This window comes from Heterodontus francisci, chromosome 6 (genome assembly GCF_036365525.1).
Source record: "Heterodontus francisci isolate sHetFra1 chromosome 6, sHetFra1.hap1, whole genome shotgun sequence".
In the NCBI taxonomy this organism is placed as follows: domain Eukaryota; kingdom Metazoa; phylum Chordata; class Chondrichthyes; order Heterodontiformes; family Heterodontidae; genus Heterodontus; species Heterodontus francisci.
In genome coordinates this window covers 5,726,527-5,753,845 of record NC_090376.1, presented here as the reverse complement: position 1 = coordinate 5,753,845, position 27,319 = coordinate 5,726,527, and the positions used below count along the sequence as shown (strand labels likewise).

The 27,319-nt window shown below is 45.1% G+C and overlaps 1 protein-coding gene across 1 annotated transcript in view; it reads right to left on the bottom strand.

The window, feature by feature from the left end:
• Window positions 1–1,427: 1,427 nt before the first annotated feature.
• rnf121 (ring finger protein 121) overlaps window positions 1,428–27,319 on the bottom strand; it is a 74,260-nt gene continuing 48,368 nt past the window's right edge. Inside the window, exons 7-9 of the mRNA XM_068033020.1 lie at window positions 25,932–26,065; window positions 19,849–19,950; window positions 1,428–3,583 (exon numbers count right to left, since the gene is read on the bottom strand). Of these exons, the coding sequence (XP_067889121.1) occupies window positions 3,463–3,583; window positions 19,849–19,950; window positions 25,932–26,065 (357 nt within the window). The 3' untranslated portion in view covers window positions 1,428–3,462. The remainder of the gene's footprint in view (window positions 3,584–19,848; window positions 19,951–25,931; window positions 26,066–27,319) is intronic.

Genomic DNA, 27,319 nt, shown 5'->3' with positions numbered 1-27,319 from the left:
AATGTGTCAGTAACCAAGATACCATCACAATAGTACAGTTGTTATGATGCTGGACTAGCTATTTAGAGGTATACTAATATCCTTCAAGGAAGGGAAACTGCAATGCTTGTCTGGTCTGGCCTACGTGTGTATTCTGGCCCATATCTCAGTTCCCCCTTCAGCAGCCCAGCAAGCCACTCAACTCAAGGATGGATGATTAATGACCAACCTTCCAGTACCACTCACGTCCCAAGATCAAATAAGTGCAATTACTGAAGAATGATGTTACATCAGCTCCAGAATTCGAGGACATAGACTGGTCGAGGGATTCTTCAGTGCTGCCTTTAAACAGGTGACCTGGGGACAAGACTACGTGTTACTGGGGAAACATTAGGAACAGGATGTAGCTATTCAGGCCTTTAGATCTGTTCTGCCATTCAATTATATCATGACTGATCTATACCTGAACTGTATTTTCCCTCCTTTTCTCCATATCCCTTACCCAACACAAATCTCAATCTTGAAATTTTCAATTCACCCCGAGCATCCATAGTTTTCTCTCATCGTTAAGAAATATTCGATTTTTCTTTCTCGGATCCAAACTGGATTACCTCACACTGACCTCCATCTACCACATGTCACTATTAAGGCCAGCATTTAGTCTTTATCCCTAAGGTGGTGGTGAGCCACCTTTTGCGAATACAAATGAGTGGTTTGCTAGGCATTTCAGTGCACAGTTTAGAGTCGACCACATTGCTTTGGGCCTGCAGTCACAATGTAGGCCAGGCCAGGTCAGGATGGCAGATTTCCTTCCCTAAATGACATTAGTGAACCAGAAGGGTTTTTACACTAATCCGGTAGTTTCAAGGTCTGAGACTAGCCTTTTATTCCAGAGTTTTATTAATTAACTGAATTTAAATCCCCAGCTGCTGTGGTGGGATTTGAACTCTGTCTCCAGATCTCTGGATCCAGTTAACAGAACCACTATGCTACCAATTACCTACGTAAGGGGAGAGGAGGTTTGACTTTGTGATGCTGTTGTCTGCCAGCTCCTGTGTATTAAGTGACTGTTTATCTTTCACCATATTTCACTCCCCTTTGTCCCTCACTACCTTGTTACTTCTTCTGACTTCCTCAAAAATTATTACTGCAACCTGACCTTTGGTCACTTCCTCCTGCTCCGTGTCCATTTCACCCCTGGGTTAAATTGCCCGGATACATTTATTGCGTTAAAGGTGCTGGATAAGCCAAGGTGATTGCCGCCACTGCCTGATACACCTCGATCGCTGTCTCCTGCCCTCTACCATCTTCAGTGCCCAATCTGATAAAACCTTCCCATCAGAAACATTAACTCGCCTTGTCTCTTCCAGATGTTGACAGACTGCTGTGCATTTCCCGACTTTTTATTTCATGAGATTTATTTTGACACATTGACACGACAGCCCGGACATTGTAACGTGTACGCTGTTTATTGATATGAATCGCACCAGTTTCTTTTAACAGATCCAGAACACCAAAGAAATGGCAGCATTTTTCAGCAGTGACAATACTGACCAGATCATCTTTATGAGGCAGCAGGGTAGGGGTAGGGGAGCAAACATTGCAGTCAATGTTGAGTGAAAGAATTTTCTTTTCACCAACCAATCCTTGTTGCGGTGCCAACTGAACACTGGCCAATAAATGACCAGATCACATGTCAGACATAGTTTTAATTACCAATCAATGGACAAGGTGAGAAGGTGAGCTCAGTGACTGGTGCCGATGAGTGAACACAGCAGTCTCTTGTCAAACGAAGAGCTGGAGAATTGTTCATCAGCCAAGACTTTTCTGTCTCTTTGACTCCTCCAGCTCCATCCCTTCCCCATCCAGCTCCCAGCCTCTCCCGCCAGGCTCGGTAAGCAATTCCACAGGTAAAGACTGAGCTCAGGTACTCTCCCTGGTGACAGTCACATGAGGAACAGTCACCCGAGATCCACACGCACACTTTCCAGTGAGGGGGACTGGGGAGTGACAGTGATCAGGAGCTGGTACCTTGGCTTCTTTCTCCCTCTTGCCAGCCAAAGTCACTTAATTGAGGGGAGACTAGCCCATCCTTTATCTATATGGATCAACACCACACCAAAGAGCTCATTCCATCGAGGAGCAAGAAGGCACAAACTGCATTATTTTCACAACTGTAGAACCCCTTGAGGTCACTCAACAGCTAAAGAAAGTACAGGAGGCACATGAGTGGACAAAAACTCACCTCCTATTTCTCAATCGTCACCCAAAGGAACACAAAGTGTGGTCAAATATATTCACTGGTCATTTCTGTTTTGGTGCAGTGATCCTGGGCTAGGGGAGGGGGTGAGCTTGCAATGATCCCAATGCATCATTGACTAACCCCCATACAATCTAATATAAAAGATCAGAGTGTAAAAATAGGGTTTTTTAAATATATATCTAGTATAAAAAGGATGGATTGCAACCTTTTGAGAAAGTTTATTTCCTCCAGAATCTTTGACCCCGCTGGTCTCCACCCCTCCCCCCTTCAGTTTCTCGCTCCCATCCTTAAAGGACTCTCTTTTTCCCTTTAAGGACCATTTTAGCCCAACATAAAGCACAACGCCCACAGAATGGTGCACACTCTCCAGTGAATTTCCTCAGCTCCAGGACTGATTTTACTTCTTTCCCCAATGAATCTTCTCAGGAAAATTGGGAATTTTGTTCCATCTGACTCCAGTATAAACCAAATCATATTACAGCCCCACTTCTTGTAATGGCTGCCTCCATATTACAGCCCCAGTTCTTGTAATGGCTGGCCCCCATATTACAGCCCCAGTTCCTGCAATGGCTGCCTCATATTAGAGCCCACTTATCTCTAGTTCTACACCTAGGCCCCCTCCTGGGGGAAAAGTCACTATTTACTGTTCATTTACAAATGTTAAGTTGCACACAAAGGAGTAGTCCCAGCCCTCTCTAACTCACCTGTTGATACCCCTGGCCCCCAGTGAGCACTTGGAATCCATTTATATCCAAGAAATGCAGAATTTCAGGACTGCAGCCAGGTTGGGTCTTCAGAGACAAGAAACAAAACACCTCTCAGATTTGTGATTCAAAACTTTGAGTCGCCACAGCAGGAATAGGAGGAGGCCATTCAGCCCCTCAAACCTGTTACATAGGAACTGAAGGAGCCTATTCCAGTCAACAATGTGGGATAGGTAAGAGAACTGGTCGAATTTGAAAATTCACTCTCTTTTGGAGGGAGGAGGGGGAAAAAATCAAGAGGAAACTCGCTAGTCCACATGCCGACAAGCCTGATGTCCCACTGGCCCAAGGGGATGATTCCTTTTCTCTCCTCCTTTGTTGGATCCGGCCATCCAACAGAGTTTTAACGAAACATCCTGATTGGTGCATTCCACAGAATTGGAGTTTAGGGGAGGGAAGGAGGATTTGGGATGGGGAGGGGAGGGGGTAGGGGAGAGAAAGAGAAAAGGGGCAAAATTATTCCAGTCCCAGACTGTAGTTGATGCCTTGAACCAGTCCGATGATCACAGGTTGCCAAGCAACTAAGTAACGTAGCCAATCCAGCAGCTGGCCGTACATGACATGAGGTCGTTCCCAGCTTGGAGAGGAACATGTTAAAGAAAGTGTATGTTTGAAACAGGCAAACTGAGAAAAAGCGGAACACACCAACTTCCTGAATCTGTACACACAGTAACATTTACAGCATTGTGTTCAAAGGACCGTACAAGTCAACGCCTTATGACATCAATCCTGCTCAACATCTTCCATATTTAGGCACAAAAATGCCTGACAAGTTCCAATGGACCTCCAACTCCAACGTCAGTCAGTGCAGGTGACCAAGTTTCAGTTTCCATGGAAAAGAACATTTCATCACTTTGTTTTGATTCGTTTACCAGATGTGAGGCTGTTGGCAAGACCAGCATTTATCACCCATCACTAGTTGCCCTCGAGAAGGTGGTAGTTAGCTGCCGATTTGAACTGCTGCAGTCCATGTGGGGTAGGTACACCTACACTGCTGCTAGGGAGGGAGTTCCAGGATTCTTGGTAAGAATCTCACAATCATGTTAAAGAAATAAAGACAGGATTTTTGAATTATTTAGGCATGCAGATCCCAGTCCAGAGCAGTTTGATTGGTTATGATAGGAAATAAACAAATATTGATGACCTGCTCCCCTGACCCAACCTAACCAATTCTGTTCTTTATCTGATAATAGCTGGACCAGAACTGTAGGCCCAGGAGGGTGGCACCTCATGTCTGGTCTGTCTGTGTTAGGGTTACCAGGGAGGCAGACTCCGTGCAGCCCCTGATAGTATGAAGCTGGGTCCTAAGGGAACCAAAAACAAGGGAGATAGAGATTATAATGAAACAAAAAAAAAAGAGGGTGTATGATGCATGTCAGGTGAACCAGGCCAAATACAATAATATAAGAGGGGAAAATAAGACTGGCAAAGAGAGAATATGAGAATAGAATGGCAGTCAACATAAAAGGGAACCCAAATATCTTCTACCGGCATGCAAATAGTAAGTGGATAGTAAGAGTTGGAGTGGGGCCTATTAGGGAAAAGGACAGTGACATATGCTTAGAGGCAAAGGGCAAGGCTAGAATATTTAATGAGTATTCTGTATCAAATGCCTCTTCCTTAGTAAATACTGACAAGATAGTGGTAGAAGCAGAGAGATTAGAGGATAGGATAAAAATTGAAAGGGAGGTGGTACTGGAAAGGCTGGTTGTGCTTAGGGTAGATAAGTCACCTGGTCTGGACGGCTTGCATCCAGGTTACTAAAGGAAGCGGGGGTGCAGCCAGTGGGAGGGCTTACCATAATCTTCCAATCTTCCCTGGACACTGGGGAGGTGCCAGAGGATTGGAGAGTGGCAAATGTGACACCCTTACTCAAGAAAGAGTGTAAGGATATTCCTGGCAACTACGGGCCAGTTAATTTAACATCAGTGGTGGGTAAGGTTTTAGAAACAATAATCAGGGAAAACAATTAATTAAGGATAGCCAGCACTGATTTGTAAAAGGCAGATCATGCACAACTAATTAAATGGAATTTAGTGATGAAGTCACAGAGAAGGTTAATGAAAGGAATGCAATGGATATTGTCTATATGGATTTTAAGAAAGCATTTAATAAAGTACCACATAAAAGCCTGGTTAACAAAATTGAGGCTCATGGAAGAGGGTCAGCATCCAATTAGAAAAGAAATTGGCTCATGGACAGAAAACAAACAGTGAGTCGTGGTAAATGGTTGTTTTTCATAGGAACAGGAGTAGGCCATTCAGCCAGTCAAGCTTGTTTCACCATTCAATTAGATCATGGCTGATCATCTACCTTAATGCCACTTTCCCGCGTTATCCCATATCCCTTGATGTCATTAGTATCTAGATATCTATCTATTTCAGTCTTGAACATGCTCAATGATTGAGCTTCCACAGCCCTCTGGGATAGAGAATTCCACATATTCACCACCCTCTGAGTGAAGAAATTCCTCCTCATCTCAGTCTTAAATGGCCTGCTCCTTATTCTAAGACTATGTTCCCTGGCTCTAGACTCACCAGCCAGGTAAAACTTCCTATCTACATCCACCTGTCACGCCCTGTAAGAATTTTGTAAGTTACAATGAGATCACTTCTCATTCTTCGAAACTCTAGTGAATACAGGGCCAGTTTCCTGACTCTCTCCTCATAAGACAATCCTGCCATCCCAGAGATTAGTCTGATGAACCTCTGCTGCATTCCCTTTACGGGAAGTATATCCTTCTTTAGACAAGGAGACCAAAACTGTACACAATACTCCAGGTGCAGTCTCACTAAGGTTCTATACAACTGCAGCAAGACTTCTTTACTCATGTGCTCAAAGCCCCTTGCGATGAAGGCCAGCATACCATTTGTCTTCCTAATTGCTTGCTGCACCTATATGTTAGCTTTTAGTGACTCACGAACAAGGACACCCAGGTCCTTTTGGAGATCAACACTTTCCAACCTCCCACTAGTTAAGAAATACTCTTGTCTCTGCTTTTGCTACCAAAGTGGATAACTTCACTCTTATTCACATCATAATCCATTTGCTGTGTTCTTGCCCATTCACTTAGCTTGTCCAAGTCCCCTTGAAGCCTCCTTGTATCCTCCTCACAACTTACATTCCCACCTAGTTCTGTATCAGCAAATTTGGAAATATTACATTTGATCCCCACATCCAAATCATTGATTATAGAATGTGAACCGCTATGGCTCCAGCACTGATCCTTACGGTACCCCAGTAATAGCAGCCCAGACGTTCGTAGACAGTGGTGTTCCCCAAGGGTAGGTGTTGGGACCATGCTTTTTTGCTATATATAAATTACTTAGATCTTGTAATACAGAGTAGAATCTCAAAATTTGCCGATGGTACTAAACTTGGAGCTGTGTCAAACAGCGAGGATGATACGAATCACCTGCAACATGTCATAGATAGGCTTGCAAAATGGACAGATAAGATGGAACTTAAAACAGTGAAGTGTGAGGTCATGCATTTTGGCAGAAGAGATAGGGTGAGGCAATATAGACTTAATGGCACAGTTCTAAAGAGTGTGCAGGAACAGAGGGACCCAGGGGTGCATGTGCATCAATCTTTGAAGGTGGCGGGACATATTGAGAGAGTGATTAGCAAAGCACATGGGATCTTGGGCTTCATAAATAGAGGCATCGAGTACAAAAGCAGGGAAGTTATGCTGAACCCTTATAAAGCTCTGGTTAGGCCCCACCTGCAGTATTGTGTCCAGTTCTGGTCACCACACTTTAGGAATGATGTGAGGTTGCTTGAGAGGGTGATGAGGAGATTTACCTGAATGGTTTCAGGGATGGTGGATTTTAATTACAAGGTTTGGTTGGAAAAGCTGGGGTTGTTCTCCCTGGAGCAAAGGAGATTGAGGAGAGATTTGACAGAGGTGTGCAGGATTATGACAGTCTTAGATAAGTTAGACAAGGAAAAACTGTTCCCATGAACTGATGGTTAGTTTTAGTTTTTTTAGTTTTAGAGATACAGCACTGAAACAGGCCGTTCGGCCCACTGAGTCTGTGCCGACCATCAACCACCCATTTATACTAATCCTACACTAATTCCATATTCCTACCCCATCCCCACCTGTCCCTATATTTCCCTACCACCTACCTATACTAGGGGCAATTGCTAATGGCCAATTTACCTATCAACCTGCAAGTCTTTGGCATGTGGGAGGAAACCCACGCAGACACAGGGAGAACTTGCAAACTCCACACAGGCAGTTTTAGAATACTCATGGACAAAGACGAGAGTGGTCCTAAAGGAAGAGTGCTAAATTGGGGGAAGGCCAACTATACCAAAATTCGGCAGGAGCTGGGGAATGTAGATTGGGAGCAGCTGTTTGAAGATAAATCCACATTTGATATGTGGGAGGCTTTTAAAGAGAGGTTGATTAGCGTAAAAGGACTAGGGGACATACATTAAAGGTTTTGGGCAACAGATAGTCATAGAGTCATACAGAACAGAACAGGCCCTTTGGCCCATCGTGTCTGTGCCAGCCATCAAGCACCTAACTATTCTAATCCCATTTTCCAGCACTTGGCCCATAGCCTTGTATGCTACGGCATTTCAAGTGCTCATCTAAATACATCTTCAATGTTGTGAGGGTTCCTGCCTCTACTACCTCTTCAGGCAGTGTGTTCCTGATTCCAAACCCCCTCTGGGTGAAAATATCTTGCCTGAAATCCCCTCTAAACTTCCTTCCCCCTACCTTAAATCTATGCCCCCTGGTAATTAATCCCTCCGCTAGGGGAAAAGGTTTCTTCCTATCTATCCTATCAACGTCCCTCATAATTTTGTATACCTCAATCAGGTCCCCCCCTCAGCCTTCTCTGCTGTAAGGAACAACAACCCTAGCCTTTTCAGTCTCTCTTCATAGCTGAAATGCTCCAGCCCAGGCAACATCCTGGTGAATCTCCTCTGCACTCTCTCCAGTGCAATCACATCCTTCTTATAGTGTGGTGACCAAAACTGTACACAGTACTCCAGCTGTGGCCTAACTAGCCTTTGATACAGCTCCATCATAACCTCCCTGCTCTTATATTCGATGCCTCGGCTAATAAAGGCAAGTATCCCATAGGCCTTCCTAACCACCTTAGCTACCTAGGCTGTTGCCTTCAGTACACCAAGGTCCCTCTGACCCTCTGTACTTCCTAGGGTCCTACCATCCATTGTATATTCCCTTGCCTTGTTAGTCCTCCCAAAATGCATCACCTCACACTTCTCAGGATTAAATTCCATTTGCCACGGCTCCGCCCATCTTACCAGCCCATCTATATCGTCCTGTAATCTAAGGCTTTCCTCCTCACTATTTATGACACCACCAATTTTTGTGTCATCTGCAAACTTACTGATCATACCTCCTATATTCACGTCTAAATCATTAATGTACACTACAAACAGCAAGGGTCCCAGCACCGATCCCTGCGGTACACCACTGGTCACAGGCTTCCACTCACAAAAACAACCCTCGACCATCACCCTCTGCCTCCTGCCACTAAGCCAATTTTAGATCCAATTTGTCAAATTGCTCTGGATCCCATGGGCTCTTACCTTTTTAACCAATCTCCCATGTGGGACCTTATCAAAAGCCTCACTTAAGTCCATGTAGACTACATCAACTGCTTTACCCTCATCGACACATCTAATCACCGCCTTGAAAAATTCAATCAAGATGCAGGGGGAATGTGAAGAACAACATTCTTTTTTAAACGCAGAAAGTGGTAATGACCTGGAACACGCTGCTCATGAGGGTGGAGGAAGCAGAGACGATGAATGAGGTCAAAAGAAAACCAGAAGGGCATTTGAAGGAAATAAAAGTTGTAGGGCTACAGAGATGAAGTGGGGGAGTGGGACTGACTGGAATGGTTCGCAAAGAGCTGGCATGGCCTCGATGGGCCAAATGGTTTCATTCTATCCTGTAAATGATTCTATGACTCTCTTACCATTTCTTGTGCATTGTCCTTTCAATCAATACATTTTCTGCAGACCCTTAGGAACAGAAGGTGGCCATTTAGTCCCTTAAGCCTGTTCTGCCATGCAATGAGATCATGGCTGATCTGCAACCTAAATCCAAACACTCGCCTTTGCCCCATATCCTTTAATTCTTTGGTTAAAAAAAATCTATCACCATCAGACTGATAGGGAATACAAGCTTAATTTGCATATTGTCTCTTTGTAATGTAATCGTTGGAGTCCAAGTATCATTCTGGTAAACCTATGCTGCATTCTCTCCAAGGCCAATATATTCCTTCTAAGGTGTGGTGCTCAGAACTGCTCTCAGTACTCCAGGTGAGTTCTAACCAATAGTTGAAGCGTGACTTCTACGCCTTTATATTCTAATTCTCTAGATATATACATACTTGTGATCCAACTTCCACCTCATCACTTTTAGGTCAACATTTAACATTAAGCAAACAGTTAGAACAGAAATCATGTATGTACAGATGTGTACGGGACCTGCAAATAAGGTACAAGAGCAAGAAAATTATGCGAAACTTCTATAAATCGCTGTTTAGGCCTCAGCAGGAATATTGTCTCCAATTTTGGGCACCACATTTTAGGAAGGATGTCAAGGCAATGGAGGAGGTGCGAAGATGATTTATTGGAATGGTTCGAGGTGATGAGAGACTCAGTTATGTGGAGACACTAGAGAAACTGGGATTCTCTCCTTAGATGCAGAGAAGGGAAATCTAATAAAGATGTCAAAATCATGAGGAAGGAGGAGGGTCGGTAACTCTTTTTTTTTCTTTTGGGCCTCCTTATCTCGAGAGACAATGGATACGCGCCTGGAGGTGGTCAGTGGTTTGTGAAGCAGCGCCTGGAGTGGCTATAAAGGCCAATTCTGGAGTGACAGGCTCTTCCACAGGTGCTGCAGAGAAATTTGTTTGTTGGGGCTGTTGCACAGTTGGCTCTCCCCTTGCGCCTCTGTCTTTTTTCCTGCCAACTACTAAGTCTCTTCGACTCGCCACAATTTAGCCCTGTCTTTATGGCTGCCCGCCAGCTCTGGCGAATGCTGGCAACTGACTCCCACGACTTGTGATCAATGTCACACGATTTCATGTCGCGTTTGCAGACGTCTTTATAACGGAGACATGGACGGCCGGTGGGTCGGTAACTAGAGGACACAGATTTAAGATAACTGGCAAAAGAACCAGAGGGGAAATGCGAATTTATTTATGCAGTGAGTTATGATGATCTTCAACCAATTCGATTCGCTCCACATGATATCAAGAAATGACTGAAGGTGCTGGATACTGCAAAGGCTATGGGCTCCGACAACATTCCGGCAATAGTACTGAAGACTTGTGCTCCAGAGCTTGCCACACCCCTAGCCAAGCTACAACACTGGCATCTGCCTGGTAATGTTGAAAATTGCCCAGGTATGTCCTGTACACAAAAAGCAGGACAAATCCAACCCGGCCAATTACCGCCCCATCAGTCCACTCGTGATCATCAGTTAAGTGATGGAAGGTGCCGTCGACAGTGCTATCAAGCAGCACTTGCTTAGAAATAACCTGTTCAATGATTCTCAGTTTGGGTTCCGCCAGGGCCACTCAGCTCCTGACCTCATTATAGCCTTGGTTCAGACATGGGCAAAAGAGCTGAAGTCAAGAGGTGAGGTGAGAGTGACTGCCCTTGACATCAGCATTTGACCGGGTATGGCATCAAAGAGCCCTAGCAAAACTGGAGTCAATGGGAATCAGGGGGAAAACTCTCTGGTGGTTGGAGTCATACCTAGCGCAAAGGAAAATAGTTGCGGTTGTCGGAGGTCAATCATCTCAGTCCCAGGACATCACTGCAGGAGCTCCTCAGGGTAGTGTCCTAGGCCCAACCATCTTCAGTTGCTTCATCAATGACCTTCCCTCCATCATAAGGTCAGAAGTGGGGATGTTCGCTGATGATTGCACAATGTTCAGCATCATTCGCAACTCCCCAGATACTGAAGCAGTCCGTGTAACAATGCAGCAAGCCCTGGACAATATCCAGGCTTGGGTTGATTTACACCACACAAGTGCCAGGCAATGACCATCTCAAACAAGAGAGAATCTAATCATCTCCCCTTGACATTCAATGGCATTACAATTGCTGAATCCCCCACTAACAACATCTTGGGGGTTACCATTGACCAGAAACTGAACTGGAGTAGCCATATAAATGAGGTGGCTACAACAGCAAGAATCCTGTGGCGAGTAACTCACCTCCTGACTCCCCAAAGCCTGTCCACGATCTACAAGGCACAAGTCAGGAATGTGATGGAACACTCTCTACTTGCCTGGATGGGTGCAGCTCCAACAACACTCAAGAAACTCAACACCATCCTGGACAAAGCAGCCCACTTGATTGTTCGTGGATGGGGTTCCATTCACTCCCTCCACCACCAACGCCCAATGGCAACAGTGTGTACCAGTTACAAGATGCATTGCAGAAATGCACCAAGGCTCATTAGAAAGCACCTTTCAAACCCGCGGCCTCTACCACCTAGAAGGACAAGGGCAGCAGATGCATGGGAACACCACCCCCTGCAAAGTCCCCTCCAAGCCACACCATCCTGACTTGGATCAATATCGTTGTTCCTTCACTGTTGCTGGGTCAAAATCCTGGAATTCCTTCCTAACAGCACTGTGGGTGTGCCTGCACCCCACATGTACTGCAGCGGTTCAAGAAGGCAGCTCGCCACCACCTTCTCAAGGGCAATTAGGGTCGGGCAATAAATGCTGGCCTAGCCAGTGGCGCCTACATCCCAAGAATGAATAATAAAAAGAAGATCTGGAATGCGCTACCTAAAAGTGCAGTGGAAGCAGATTCAATAGTAACTTCCAAAGGAGAATTAGATAAATACTTGAAAAGAAAAAAAATCTGCAAGGCTATGGGGTAAGAGGAGGATGCAGTGGAACTAATTGGATAGCTCCTTCAAAGAACCAGCACAGGCACGAGGGGCTCCTCCTGTGCTAAAAGTTCTGTGTAAACATTGGCTCGTGATTGTATACCATGGTGAGCAGCTGGCACCATGGAATGTTTCACTTCCAACTCTTGCTATTGTACTTAAAAAGAATAAATGCACATACTGAAACTGAGCAATTTACTAGTTAAAATAACTTCAGCTTTCCTCCAAATGAAACACCACTGCCCTGACTAAAAACAGATGCAGCCTTTTCTCAGGTCTTCCCTAATTTGGCTGCTGTACTGAGCCATCTTCCTCCTTCCCCAGAAAGCCCACTCATTCTTCTTACTGACACTTTCACAGTAATCAGGAACTCAGTGTACGTGTGTGGAGAATGTCTCCTCAGAATCCACATTGTACTTTACCCAGGCTCCACTCTTCCCCCAGCAGCCACACACCACTGAGACACAGCCAAGATTTCCAGGACTGGGGCAGTGAAGGGGAGACCATGTTTGCATATTTTAGCCCTGCTCTGGGATTCTTCCAACTTATTAATAACCTCAGTGAAACTGCTTTGTGATAATGATTCTCAAACCAAATGTACGAGGCTTCTCGGCGGGACTAAATAATGCTGAAGTGATGAGTGGTTTACAAGAAAAACTTTGCAGTAACTGTACTGACTATATTCATTCATTGATTGGCGGAAATTTCAGCATCCACTGCAGTATGACAGCTGGGTAAAAGTGTTGAATCCTGGACACTAGGATGTCCTCACTCGGCCTCCAACTGCCCTTGCCAAGCCCAAAGGGCAGGACTGGGGACTCCCTAACCACTGAACCTCTGGTATCTGAGTCTAAAGCTTGACTCGGGTATAAAATTGAAACCCGATCTGGGCCCGACCCAATCATATCCAACCCGAACCTGACCCGGGCCTGAGTCTTTAAATTTTTTTTAAATGCCCGACCCGACCAGAACCCGACACACGTAGTCGGGTTTGGTCGGGTAGCCAGGCTTTACTGCAGAGTGCGGAGTCTGGACTGCACGTTTCCTGCCTTGATGTCCTGAATGTTCATTTGAAGATTACTTCCTGCAGCAAAGCAGCACTGTCCACGCCCAGCCTGACCCGAGCCCAAATGCTGGACCTGGAAGAGACCCCCGACCCGGACCTGACACATGTTGTCGGGTCTGGTCGAGTTCGGGTTGGGTAGCCACACTTTATCTGGGTCCATATGGGACCCAGCATCTGTCTTGAAACAAGTCTGCCCAGAAGTGGGGGCACAGGAAGAGTCCCGTATTCAATAGCGGCTTCCAAAATGGGTTGCAGAAATAACTGAAGGGGGAAAAAAATTTACAGGGATACGAGGAAAGAGCAAGGAATGGGACTAATTGGACTGCTGCTGTTCCACAGAGCCGGCACAAATGCATTAGGCCAAATGGTCTCCTTCTGTGCTGTGCTATTCCATGATTCTATGAACACAGAGGAAAGGGTAAACTAGGCAATTAGAGAAGTGATGGTTGGCAGTATTTTGCAATACTGCACATTTTATATGATGGGTTCTGGATGCAGTGAATTTTAAGATCTCTGGACAGTTAGAGCACAAGATGCTGATTATTATCTACAGGCCTGTGAATCTCACTGAAATGCTTATGGCAGGTTGCAGCACACAGTGGAAACCAGTGAGAGATGTGGTGGGAGACAGTGAAATAAACTGAATGCGGTTGAGTGTTTCTGATCAGTTGCTGGGAAATCTGAGCTCATTGGGAATGGTAGTATAGTGGTAAGATTACTGGAGTTGTAATCTAGGGGCCTGAGCTAATGATCTGGAGGCATGAGTTCAAATCCCACCATGACAGCTGGGGAATTTATTTCAATTAATTAAATAAATATGGAATAAAAAGCTAGTTTCAGTAATTGTGACCATGAAACTACCGGATTGTCATATGAACCCAGCTGGTTCACTAATGAGTTCCAGGGAATGACATGCTTATCCTGGTCTGGCTACATGCGACTCCAGACCCACAGCAATGTGGTTTACTCTTAACTGCTTTCTGAAATGGTCTAGCAAGACACACAGTTGCATCAAAACAGTTATGAAAAAGTCTAATCAGAATAAAATTGGATGAACTGCCCAGCACCGACCCAAGCAGCACTGTGGGAGCACATACACCACTTGGACTGTAGTAGTCAAGGTGTCTCACCACTACCTTCTCAAGGGCAATTAGGGATCACAGAATCACTGAATTGTTACAGTGCAGAAGGCGGCCATCGTGTCTGCCCTGGCTCTCTGAAAGTGTAATCCCCCAATTCCATTACCTTGCCTTCTCCCATAACCCTGCACATTCTTCCTTTTCATATACCTGTCTAATTCCCTTTTGAATGCTTCAATTGAACCTGCCTCCACCACGTTCTCAGGCAGCGCATTCCAGACCTTAACCACTCGCTGCATGAACAGTTTTCCTCATGTCATTTTTGCTTCTCTTACCAAATACTTTAAACCTGTGCGCTCTCGTTCAAGCCTTTCACGAGTGGGAACAGTTTCTCTCCATCTATTCTGTCCAGACCCCTCATGATTTTGAATACCTCTATCAAATCACCTCTCAGCCTTCTCTTCTCCAAGGAAAACAGTCCCAACTTCTCCAATCTATCTTCATAACTGAAATTCCTCATTCCTGGAACCATTCTCATGGATCTTTTCTGCATGGGAATAAATGCTGGCCTTGCCAGTGATGCCCACATCCCATGAACAAATTAAAAAAAGGGTTTTGAGCTAGACCACATTCTGTGCGTCACATTTTTAATATACTATACTAGCTGATTCCCCCATAGCTATTTTCACAGATGTTTAGCTGTATTTAACCTGTAATAAAAGCAAAATACTACAGATGCTGGAAATCTGAAATAAAAATAAAGTGCTGGAAATACTCAGCATCTGTGGAGAGAGAAGCAGAGTTAACGTTTCAAGTCTGTGTCCGTTCTGATGACAGGTCACAGACCTGAAACATTAACTCTGTTTCGCTCGCCACAGATGTTGCCAGACCTGCTGAGTATTTCCAGCACTTCCTGTTTTTATTTCTGTATTTAAGCTGTCCCTTTAAGGCACTGCTTTAGTAATTCGTAAGGGGCAGTGTTCTAAATAAGCACTTTCTGACTGCAATTGAGCGAACAGCAGCATAGTAGTTGTTACTGGACTAGTAATCCAAAAACCTGGAATAATGATCCAGAAAAATTAGTTCAAAAATCTCTGTCCCCAAGCTTGGGGAGAACCCGGGGTATCAAGGGAAGAAAATCAAGTGGTTGATACTGGTGACATTGAAGTATATCTGCACCAGTCACCATGGGAACTGAGCCTGGGTATATGTGAGCACAATAACAGGTGGAAGGACATCCACAGGGCCACCTTTCATTGTGCTAGCCAGTTTCCATATCCTAGGAAGCCATGCCCAGTACTTCACACATCTGGGCAACTCATCGACAACTACATAATCCAGGCGAAGGGCTAATGGGACGAAGGACAGCAACCTCTCTCTCTGCTCCTCGCACCAGTTTCTTCCCACCCCACCCCACTTATTGCCACCAATCCACCTAACGGCTTGGTCCTCACAAAAAAAATAACCCTGCTGTTGCATGTTTAAGAGTTCTGAACCACCGAGAAGAACTGTCTGGTTACGTGGGACAACCAGAAGTACTTTTGGAAAAATACCAAGATTTGAAGGAAAATTTTGGGATAATAACCAACAGGTTGGGGGCTTCCCCGATGATGATGCAAGAGGTTGGAGAGGAATTTTTGACCGATGTTTCCAGAATTGGTTACAGGTCTGTTTTTGTTGGCTTCTCCCTCGAGGTGTGGGGAGGAGTTGAGTCCAGTAAGATTTGGGTGAGCATGTATGGTCTGATCGTCTCTTCTGAGCTTAACCTGCGTTGGTATTTTGCAGAAACAGAGTCATGCTGCATAGAAAGAGGCCAACTGACCCATTGTACTTGTGCTGGCTCTTTGAAACAATTATTTAATTAGTTCCACTCCCATGGTCCTTCCTTATAGCTCTAAAAAGGTTTCCTTTTCAAGTATTTATCCAATTCCTCTTTCAAAGTTACCAATGAATCTGATTCCACTGCTCTCCCAGGCAATGCATGCCAGATCACAAAAATTCGCTGCGTTAAAGACAATGAGAAGCAAAGTGCCCTTCTTAGCACAGCCCCGCATCTCAGGGAGATGCAAACACAATCCACTGGACGAATCACCCTTGTTATCACGTAGCCAAAACAAAGGTTGTCCTTTGTACCATAATTGTGGCAAGATGGAGGTACTCAGCTCCCTGCTTCCCATAAGATGCTATCTCCAGGCAGATCCAACACCAGTCCAGTATCATGTGAAAAGGAACACACTTAACAGAAGAACTCACATTTATATAGCCCCTTTCACTACCTCAGGACATCCCAGAGTACTTAACAGCCAATGAAAATCATTTAGAAATAGAACATAAGAAATAGAAGTAGCCCATTCGACCCCTCGAGCTTGCCCCGTCATTCAGTAAGATCATGGCTGATCTTCCACCTCAACAATGCCTTATCCCCATATCCCTTCACTCCCTTAGTGCCCAAAAAACTATTGACCTCTGTCTTGAATGTACTCAACGACTGAGCATCCACAGCTCTCTGCAGTAAAGAATTTCAAAGATTCACAACCCTCTAAGTGAAGATATTTCTTCAGTCCTAAATGGCTGACCCCGTAAAAACTTAAAGAACAGAGAAAGAAATGCAGTCACTGTTGTAAAGACGACGCTGCAGCCAATTCGTGCACAGCAAGCTTCCACAAACAGCAATGACATAAATCATAGAATGGTTACACCACAGAAAGCCATTCAGTTCGTCGTGTCTGCCCAATCTCTGCAAGAGCTATTCAGCTAGTCCCACTCTCCTGCCTTTTCACCATATCCCTGCAAATTTTTTTCTGATAATTATCCAATTCCCTTTTGAAAGTCACGATTGAATGTGCCTCCACCACACTCTCAAGCAGTGCATTCCAGATCCTAAACACTCACTGAACCTGCCTCCACCACACTCTCAGGCAGTGCATTCCAGATCCTAACCACTCGTTGTGTAAAAGAGATTTCCTCATGTCACCATTACTTCTTTTGCCAATCACCGTGTTTTTCTTCTCTAACGTTACCTCTTGGTTTCCACACCCCTGTCAAGTTAGTTTAAACTTTCCCCAATAGCACTGGCAAAACGCCCCTGGTCCGGCCTGTATAGGTCCCATCTCCCCCAATGTCCCAGGAAATCCTGCAAATTTCTCTAGTCACACATTCGTCTGCTCTACCATCCTATTCATATACTCACTAGTGCGCAACACTGGGAGTAATCCGGAGATTACTACCTTTGAGGTGCTGCTTGCTGGTTTCTTTCTTAGTTCCCTAAATTCTGTCCGTATGACCTCATCCCATTTACTACCTACGTCGTTGGTACCAATATGGACCACAACTGCTGGCTGTTCACCATTTCCCCTAAGAGTTCTGCAGTTGCTCTGTGAATCCTTGACCCTGTGACAAGGGAGGCAATATACCAGATCATCTGTTTTTAGCGAAGCTGGTTATGGGGTAAAAGTTGGTCCAGGACACCAGGGACAACTCCCCTGCTCCTCTGTCAAGCCAGATCCATGATTTTATCTGGGTTGTGTCCTGCGGGTAAGGGTGGATGTGAAGCTTGATGAGCCCATCTCTCCAACTGGGAGTGAGACAGACTTATCCATTATCATTCCATCAAATTGATTTTAGTTTCAGTTTTTTAGTTTTCGAGATACAGCATTGAAACAGGCCCTTCGGCCCACCGAGTCTGTGCCGACCATCAACCACCCATTTATACTAATCCTACACTAATTCCATATTCCTACCCCATCCCCACCTGTCCCTATATTTCCCTACCACCTACCTATACTAGGGGCAATTGCTAATGGCCAATTTACCTATCAACCTGCAAGTCTTTGGCATGTGGGAGGAAACCGGAGCACCCGGAGGAAACCCACGCAGACACAGGGAGAACTTGCAAACTCCACACAGGCAATACCCAGAATTGATGCCTCGTCAATGATGTGTTTGATGCAATTGAAGTGTCTGTTCCAACCATTACTGAAAGTCATGGCTCAGTGGGTAGAACTCTTGCGTTTTGAGTCAGAAGGTCATCGAGTCATTATGGCCCAAAAGGAGGACATTCAGCCCATCGAGTCTATGCCAGCTCTCTGTAGAGCAATCCAGTCAGTTCCATTCCCCTGCTCTATCCCCCGCTCCAGCCCTGCAAACTTATTTCCCTCAAGTGTTCATCCAATTCCTTTTTGAAACCATTGATTGTCTCCACTTCCAAACCCTTATAGGCAGCAAGTACATAACATCCATGAGCACATAATCTGGGCCAACACACTCCAGTGCAGTACTGAGGAAGTACTGCATTGTTAGAGGAGCTGCTTTTCACTGAGATGTTAAAATGAGGCCCTGATGTAAAAGGTCTAAGGGACTATGTTGAAGTTCTGCCAGTATCTTGGACCAACATTTACTCCCTCAACCAACATCACTGAGATTATCTGGTCATTATCATATCGTATTTGTGGGAGTTTCCGAAGTGCAAATGGGCTCCTGCATTTCTTACATTACAACAGCGACCACACTTCAAAAAGTACTTCATTGGCTGTAAAGCTCTTTGGGACGTTCTGATGATACGAAAGGTGCTATATAAATGGAAGTTTTTTTTTTCTTTACAACTGCATGGGGTCCAATGCACTTTGCTACTATTGCTGGCTGTTCTCATTTCATTCAGAGTCTCTTGGCCGCCACATTTAACATAAATATTGATTTATTTGGTTCAACACTTGCCCAGGCTTTGACAAAGTGCCAGAAACCACAGATTTCCCGTCAGCTTTCACGAGACAAAAATAACCTTAACCTCAAAAACAACAGAAGCTCAGCTTACATTCACCCCGTATGTCAGACTGGAAACTCCTACTCTTCGTAAGCATGCAAATTAATTTAATAGGAGCACAGCTGCCTGATATAATGCCTTAATTAACAGATTATATCATCATAGCGGGAGGCTCTGCGATGACTGAACTGAAGTGTTCCAAGAAATAATGACGGGACTGACCGGGCTGATTTAGCCAAACCATTTTGTTTGACGTGTGAAGACACACATTTAAAAAATAGCAATTTGAAATAAGGCTGATTCTTTCCCCCCCTCAGTTCTCAGGGTGAATAGTTCTGGGCACTGAGTTATTAGTGAAAGTCACTGAAGCAAACTACCAACATCTTCAGATTTGGCGAGGTGCAGACAGGTGGGATATAATCAGTCAAAAATACCTTCTCAGGTCTATTGATCTTTTTGACTCAAGTTTTCAGTAGCAGTATTTCCCCAGATACCCAACATCCCTAGAGGATGCATGGAACTAATTCTAGAGAGTGCTGTATCGGCTTAGGTGAGACAACATAGAGGGAACTTTGCTCTATCTAATCTATGCTGTACCTGCCCTGTGAGTGTTAGATGGGGACTGTGCAGAGGGAGCTTTAGTCTCTATCTAACCCGTATTGTACCTGCCTTTTTTTTTAAAAACACAAAACAACCCCCCTACACAGGTCACTCACTCCTTGGCAAAGGCACTCACAGGTCAAAAAGCATCAGCTCCATTAGGACAGTGAGAGGGAGCTTTACTCTGTATCTAATCAGTTTTTGTTTTCTTTTTTTCTTAAATCTAACCCGTGCTGCACCTGCCCTCGGAGTGTTTGATGGGAGTGTCGAAGGAGCTTTACTCTGCATTCAAATCTCAAGATTTTTTCCTTGGGGAAGTTGGGGAGAAGAAAAAACAAAAGAATTTGCCCAAGAAACAAGTCATCACTGATGGAGAAGAAATGATTGTGACCATTCGCTCTTTCTGTCCTTGCAACAAGTAGAAGGATACGGGTTGCTAAACATCCTCTTTAGATCCACCTTTTCTTTACAGTATGGGCAGGTCTGTTTCTTTCCAACGATGCACCAACCTCGGATGCAGAATTCATGGAATCTGGAGAACAGCGGTTAAGGAAAACATAGCATAGCCTTCTGGGATAGCGTACCTGTAACAGTGTAGAGAATTAACAGCAACTTCAATCAGTTCTACTTGACAGTGAAATTGGGGTCAATTTCAAAATTTTCCTTCTTGTTTTCGAATTTGTATGTTCATATGTAATTTCTCCATGGCCTCGTCCCTCCTTATCTTTAGCATCACCTCTGGACTCTCAACCCTCCAAGATCTTTGCGCTCCCCAAGTTTGACCTCTACAGCATTCCCGATTTTAATTCATCTATGGTGGCCGTGATTTCAGCTGCCGAGGCTCTAAATCTCTGGAATTCCCTCCCTAAACACTCTGCCTCTCTCTCCATACTTAAGACGCTCTTTAAAACCCTCCCGCTATGTGGCTTGGTGTCAAATTTTGCTTGATAAGGCTCCATTGAAGCAAACCGCGATATTTTACTACATTAAAGGCACAATATAAATGCAAATTATTGTTATTGACCTTTCAATATTGAATAGCCTGACTGTCTTTAGACTGTCAAGCCGACTCCATGACCCTTCACCTCTTACCGTGGTTTCAAACCAGGTCAAACTGATGGGTTGACTGGTTAAGGATCGTGCCTGAATATGGGCTTTACTTTGTAGGGGATGCACACAAGTTCAGAATTGATCTTGGATTTTTAAAAAAAAAAATTTGCTCATGGGTTGTGAGCATCATTGGCAAAACCAGCATTTATTGCCCATCCCTAATTGCCCTCGAGAAGGTGGTGAAGAGCTGCCTTCTTGACCTGCTACAGTCTGTGTGGTGAAGGTACATCCACAGTGCTTGTAGGGAGGAGTTCCAGGATTTCGACCCAGTGACAGTGTGTGGCTTTGAAGGGAACTTGCAGGTGGTGGCGTTCCCATGCATCTGCTGCCCTTGTCCTTCTAGGTGGTAGAGATCATTGGTTTGAAAGGTGCTGTCAAAGTGCATTGGTGGTGGAGAGAGTGAATGTTGAAGGTGGTGAATAGGGTGCCAATGAAGCAGGCTGCTTTGTACTGGATGGTGTTGAGTTTCTTGAGTGTTGTTGGAGCTGCACTCATCCTAAAGGCAGGAGATGAATTACTCACTGCAGAATTCCCAGCATCTGGGCGGCACAGTGGCGCAGTGGTTAGCACCGCAGCCTCACAGCTCCAGGGACCCGGGTTCGATTCTGGGTACTGCCTGTGCGGAGTTTGCAAGTTCTCCCTGTGTCTGCGTGGGTTTCCTCCGGGTGCTCCGGTTTCCTCCCACATGCCAAAGACTTGCAGGTTGATAGGTTAATTGGCCATTATAAATTGCCCCTAGTATAGGTAGGTGGTAGGGAAATATATAGGGACAGGTGGGGATGTGATAGGAATATGGGATTAGTATAAATGGGTGGTTGATGGTCGGCACAGACTCGGTGGGCTGAAGGGCCTGTTTCAGTGCTGTATCTCTAAAACTAAAAACTAAATCTGACCTGCTCTTGTAGCCACAGTACTTGTATGGCTGGTTCAGTTCAGTTTCTGGTCAATGTTGATAGTAGGGGATTCAGCAGTGGTAATGCCATTGAATACCATTTTAGTCACCAGATGAAGCATGATGTTTGTTTTTTTATAAATATATAATGTCATGTTTTAGTTTGTTTTCCTACACGAGTATGTTTGGGAAGACTTGACAGAAATCCCCAGTGATCTTTCCCTAAAAAATCCCTACAGTTGTTGCCCAGTAAAGCTTAATCACTTTGTTTGTAATACTGTGTTTCTATCCTACACGGCCTGCTGTGTCATTCATAGCTGGAACCCCAGTTTGAAACCACGCAGGAGGATTTTATTATCCCGCTCACTGCCTCAGACTCTTCCATGTAGTCTTCCACCCACATACTCTTCCTATCCTCTCTGCCTCCCCCCCACCCCCCATATTCTTGGGAAACACTCCCCGCTCACTCTCATCTGATTCTTTCTCCCCATGCACAGCCCTGTACTCTTGCTAGGCCCCCGCCTCCTCCCGCGCTCTCCCGATTTCCCCTCCTCCCATGCTCTCCTGACCCCCGTCTCTCTTTCTCGCTCCTGATTTCCCCCTCCTCCTCTGCTCTCCTGATACCTCGCCACACACTCTCCTCCTATGCTCTCCTGACGCCCCACCTCCTGTGCTCTTCTGATACTCCGTCTCTCTCCTCCAGTGCTCTCCTGATATCCCTCTCACTTCCGCTCACCCACTTGCTCACCTGATCCCCTCCCCATCTCTTTCCTCCCATGCTCTCCCGATTTCACCACCCACCCCCCCCCACTCTCCTGATCCTCTTTCTCCTTCCGTACTCTTAGAATAAAATCATAGTATTTTACGGCACAGGAAGAGAAAATTCGTCCCATCACATCTGTGCTAGCTCTTTGAAAGAGTTTCCAGTTTGCTCCCACACCCCAGTTTTATCCCCATAACCCTGCACATTAGTCCCCTTCAAGTACACGTCCAATTACCTTGACAGTTCCTACAGAATCTGATTCCACCTCCCTTTCAGGTCGTGGTTTCCACATTACATAACAACCCTGTGTGTGAAGAAATTTCTCCTCATTTCCCCTCTAGTTCTACAGCCAATAATTTTAAATCTATAACCTCTGGTTACTGACCCACTTGCCAAAGGGATAAATTTCTACCTATTTGCTTTATCAAAACCCCTCATTATTCTGAATATCTCTCGTGGGTCTCTCCTTAATGTTCCCTGCTCTAAGGCGAACAATCCAAGCTTCTCCGATCTCTTCACATGACTGAATTCCCTCATCCCTGCTATCATCTTGGTAAATCTCTCCAAGGCTTTAAAATCCTTCCTAAAGTGTGATGCACAGAATTGTATTCAATTCTCCAGCCAAGTCTGAACTAGTGATTTGTAAAGGTTTAACAGGACTTCCTTGTTCTTGTATTTAATGTCATTTCCAAAGCCACGGATCCCATACGCTTTCTTAACCCATCTCATCAACTTGTCCTGCCACTTTCAAACATTAGTGAATATGCACCCCCAGGTCCTTCTGTTCTTGCATCCCCCTCAAAACAGTCCCATTTAGATTATACTGTCCCTCCATGCTGTTTCTCCCGAAGTGCATCACATCACACTTATCCAAATTAAATTGCATCTGCCCATTCAGTCTGTCTTATGTCGTCCAGATCCTCTGACTTTTCCTATCTGGGCTGCACTAACAGTGGTAGAGCCCTCAGCGATTTCACTGGAACTCATTCTGAATGCCCCCGCTTTGCTATATCTATCTTGTAAAAGACTTTTCAACACCTATCTCTTCACCCTGGCCTTAAGTCACCCGCCATAACTCTCCTGCTCAGTATTTGATTCTCCACGTCACTGGATCAGATACAGGCGGGTTATACTGACCTATGTCAGCTTCTACGTGTATGCTGATGACACTCACTTCACCACCATCTCTCAACCCCTCCACTTGCTCTATGCCGTCAGACTGCTTGACTGGAGTGAGCTGCAATTTCCTCATTATTCACTGGGAAGACCAAAGCCGTTGTCTTCACCCCCTACCACAAAATTCCTTCCCTAGCCAACTCCATCCCTCTCCCTGGTCACTGTCTCAGGAAGAACCAGACTGTTTGCAGCTTCAGCCTGCAATCTGATCCTGAGCGAGCTTCCCACTCTATATCCCCTCCATCACAAAGACTGCCTATTTCCACTTTTAACATTGTCCATCTCAGCCCATATGCACCTGAAATTCTCATCCATGCCTTTACTATCTCTAAACTCAACTATTTTAACATGCTATAACAAAATCAAGAAATGCTGGAAATACTCAGCAGGTCTGGCAGCATCTGTGGAGAGAGAAGCAGAGTTAATGGTTCAGGTCAGTGATCTTTCATCAGAACTGGCAAAGGCCAGAAATGTAATAGGTTTTAAGCAAATAAAGCAGGGGTAGGGCAAGAGATAACCAATACGCTCCTGGCCGGCCTCCCATCTTCCACCTCCATAAACTTAAGCTCATCTAAAACATTGACGTCCTGATCAAAATTTGCACCATCTGATTCACCCCTGTGCTCACTGACTTACATTGGCTCCAGTTCACCAACACCTTGAGTTTAAAATTCTCCTCTTTGTTTTCAAATTCCTCCATGGCCTCATCCCCATCTCGAATTTCCTCCAACCCAGCATCACACAGACTGCAGTAGTTCAAGAAGGTGGCTCACCACCCACCTTCTCAAGGGCAATAAATGCTGGCCTCATCAGCAACACTCACATCCCATGAAAGAAATTTTTAAAAAGCAGAAACAAGACAGAGGCAAAGACGGATTTATGGCACTTCGCTCGTGAAGTGACCAAGTTCAGCTTCACACATTTCCTTCCAATGTGGAAATTACACATTGGTGTTAAATTTTAGCATCAATAAAAAATTGGCACAAGCCGTGCACCACAGTCCTGAGCAGCACAGCCAGGTGCCAAGTTTAACGTCTACTCAGGACTGCTTGCTGCTCTCAGCCAAGGAGGCAAGTTGAGGAAATGCAATGTGCCTCAGCTCCTAGATATCTGGAGGGGGGGGGGGGGTAGAAGAGGAGGGAATGGGGTTAAAGGAGCGAGTGGGAAGAGGGAAATCTGCCAGTATTCCTATTTCTGATAAGAATCCAGTTTATTTATTTATTTAGAGATACAACACTGAAACAGGCCCTTCGGCCCACCGAGTCAGTGCCGACCGTCAACCACCCATTTATACTAATCCTACAATAATCCCATATTCCAACCACATCCCCACCTTCCCTCAATTCCCCTACCACCTACCTATACTAGGGGCAATTTATAATGGCCAATTTACCTGTCAACCTGCAGGCCTTTGGCTGTGGGAGGAAACCGGAGCACCCGGCGAAAACCCACGTGGTCACAGGGAGAACTTGCAAACTCCGCACAGGCAGTACCCAGAATTGAACCTGGGTCGCTGGAGCTGTGAGGCTGCGGTGCTAACCACTGCGCCGCAAGTTGACACTTGCTGAAAGGTGCAAGTGTTATAGACATAGGAACGGGAGGAGGCCATTCATCCATCCCCTCGAGCCTGTTCTGCCCATTCCATTAGATCATGATTTAACTCCATTTACCCTCCTCGTTCTGTAACCCCTAATACCCTTGACAAAAGTCTATCTTAGTTTTCAAAATTTCAATTGACCACAGCCTCAACTGCCTTTTAGAAGAGTTCCAGATTTCCACTATCCTTTGAGTGAAGAAGTTCTTCCTGACATCACCCCTGAACAGCTTGACTCTGTGCCCTTGTGCTGGACTCCCCCCACTAGAGGAAATAGTTTCTCTCCACCTACCCCATCAAACCTTTCAATTTCCTTAAACAAGGGAAGATGGGGCAGAGGTGGTGGCCACAGAGGGAGGCAGGCCAGAGAGGGTGGTGAGAGGATGAATTACATTCTTTTCTTCCAGGAGGAGGCGTCACTACATGGACAGTTGTTTTGGGACCAGTTGCCCAGAGACCAAATGCTGTGCCTTGTTCCCATCTCTTCACGTACTGACTTCAGCCTGTGCTGCATTCCTGACCTGCATGGCACCTTTAGAAAGTTTAGTTTAGAGATACAGCACTGAAACAGGCCCTTCGGCCCACCGAGTCTGTGCCGACCATCAACCACCCATTTATACTAATCCTACACTAATTCCATATTCCTACCACATCCCCACCTGTCCCTATATTTCCCCATCACCTACCTATACTAGGGGCAATTTATAATGGCCAATTTACCTATCAACCTGCAAGTCTTTGGCATGTGGGAGGAAACTGGAGCACCCGGAGGAAACCCACGCAGACACAGGAAGAACTTGCAAACTCCACACAGGCAGTACCCAGAATTGAACCCGGGTCGCTGGAGCTGTGAGGCTGCGGTGCTAACCACTGCACCGCCCAAAGATGCGCTACCTGTGGCAACTCAAAACAAAAAGAACATTTTTCTTTGATAGGAATCAGTTTTGGCGCGCCATCTCTCTGCTCTGTGAAGGATACACATGGTTGCAGGATAGCATGTACGTATTTTCAATGATGCCTTCCTCATTGACATCCACAAAGATTTTTTGTCCACAGACCGCGCAGATTTCACTGGAGAGATGTTTGGTTGGCATTCCCGATGCACTGTAGTACTGCAACACATAAATACTTCAAAAAACTTACTGGCAACTGGCACATTGGCACAGTGCTGGATAGAAAAAACTTATTCTAACAGTGGTTACACTTTAAAAGAACGTTATTGGGTGTAAAGCACTTTGGAACATCCTGTGGTCATGAAAGGTGCTATATAAATGCAACTCTCTTTTTATGTTTCTCTCTCAAATGTTCCAAAGAGCCTCATGTACAATGAATTATTTTACTGTTATGTAGCTATTTTGTGCAAAGGCAGAAACCTGCAAACAGTAGTGAGATGAGCGACCGATTAACCTGTTTTTGCTGGTGTTGGTTGAGTGTTGGCCTAGGACAACGCTTCTCATAGAGCTATGGCATCTTCAATGTTCAGCTGAAGCATCGGAAGAGGCAGAAAAAAACCTCTGAAGGAGAAAACCACTGACAACACAGCACTCACCCCTTCCCCATACCCACCCCTGGGTCCCAGTGCTGCACGGAAATGTCAACCTAGACTCAGACATGTGGAATGGCCCCTCTGCAGACGGCCACAGGTGAAGCTGGGGAATTGGGTCCCATATTAGGAGGAATACACAACAATAACAATGTTGCATTCATGAGTTCATGCCACACCTTCCCAAATGCTGAGTTTCCAGACTCAACTGAGCCTTCTGATGTTTTCCTTCCCCATCAAAAGAATTAACGTCTTACTTAATTTTAATGGGACATAGTTTGATCTTCAAAGATGTTGTCTATCAAATTACAATAGTGTTAACCTCTTGTTGAGAAGTGTGCATGTGGAGGAAAACAAACTAAGCACATTTCAGGTCAACCCTATTCAGATAGAGGATCAAAGCTAGGACCCATCAGAGAATATAAAATAAGCAAGGGCTTTGGACAAAGGCACAGGAAGGTGCTCAGCACCTGTGGAACTGTAGTCCCAGCACAGGAGAGGAGTTATAAGATACCAAGGGGACTGGTAAAACAGCACACTGATGGCGGGTTAGAATAAGCTCAAACTCAGTTTTCACATTTCACAGATTCTTTGGACTTATTTCCACTCCCACAGAAAGTAATTGAGGCAAATAACTTAGATGCTTTCAAAAGGATACTCGATGAGTATGAGATAAAAGGGAATAGAAAGATATGCTGAAAGGCTGATGTAAGCTAGATACAATGGGAGAAGACTTGTGTGGAGTATAAACACCCCAAGACAGATCAGTTGGGCTGAATGACCTGTTTTGGTGGTGTGTGTGGATATATATCACATATATGTA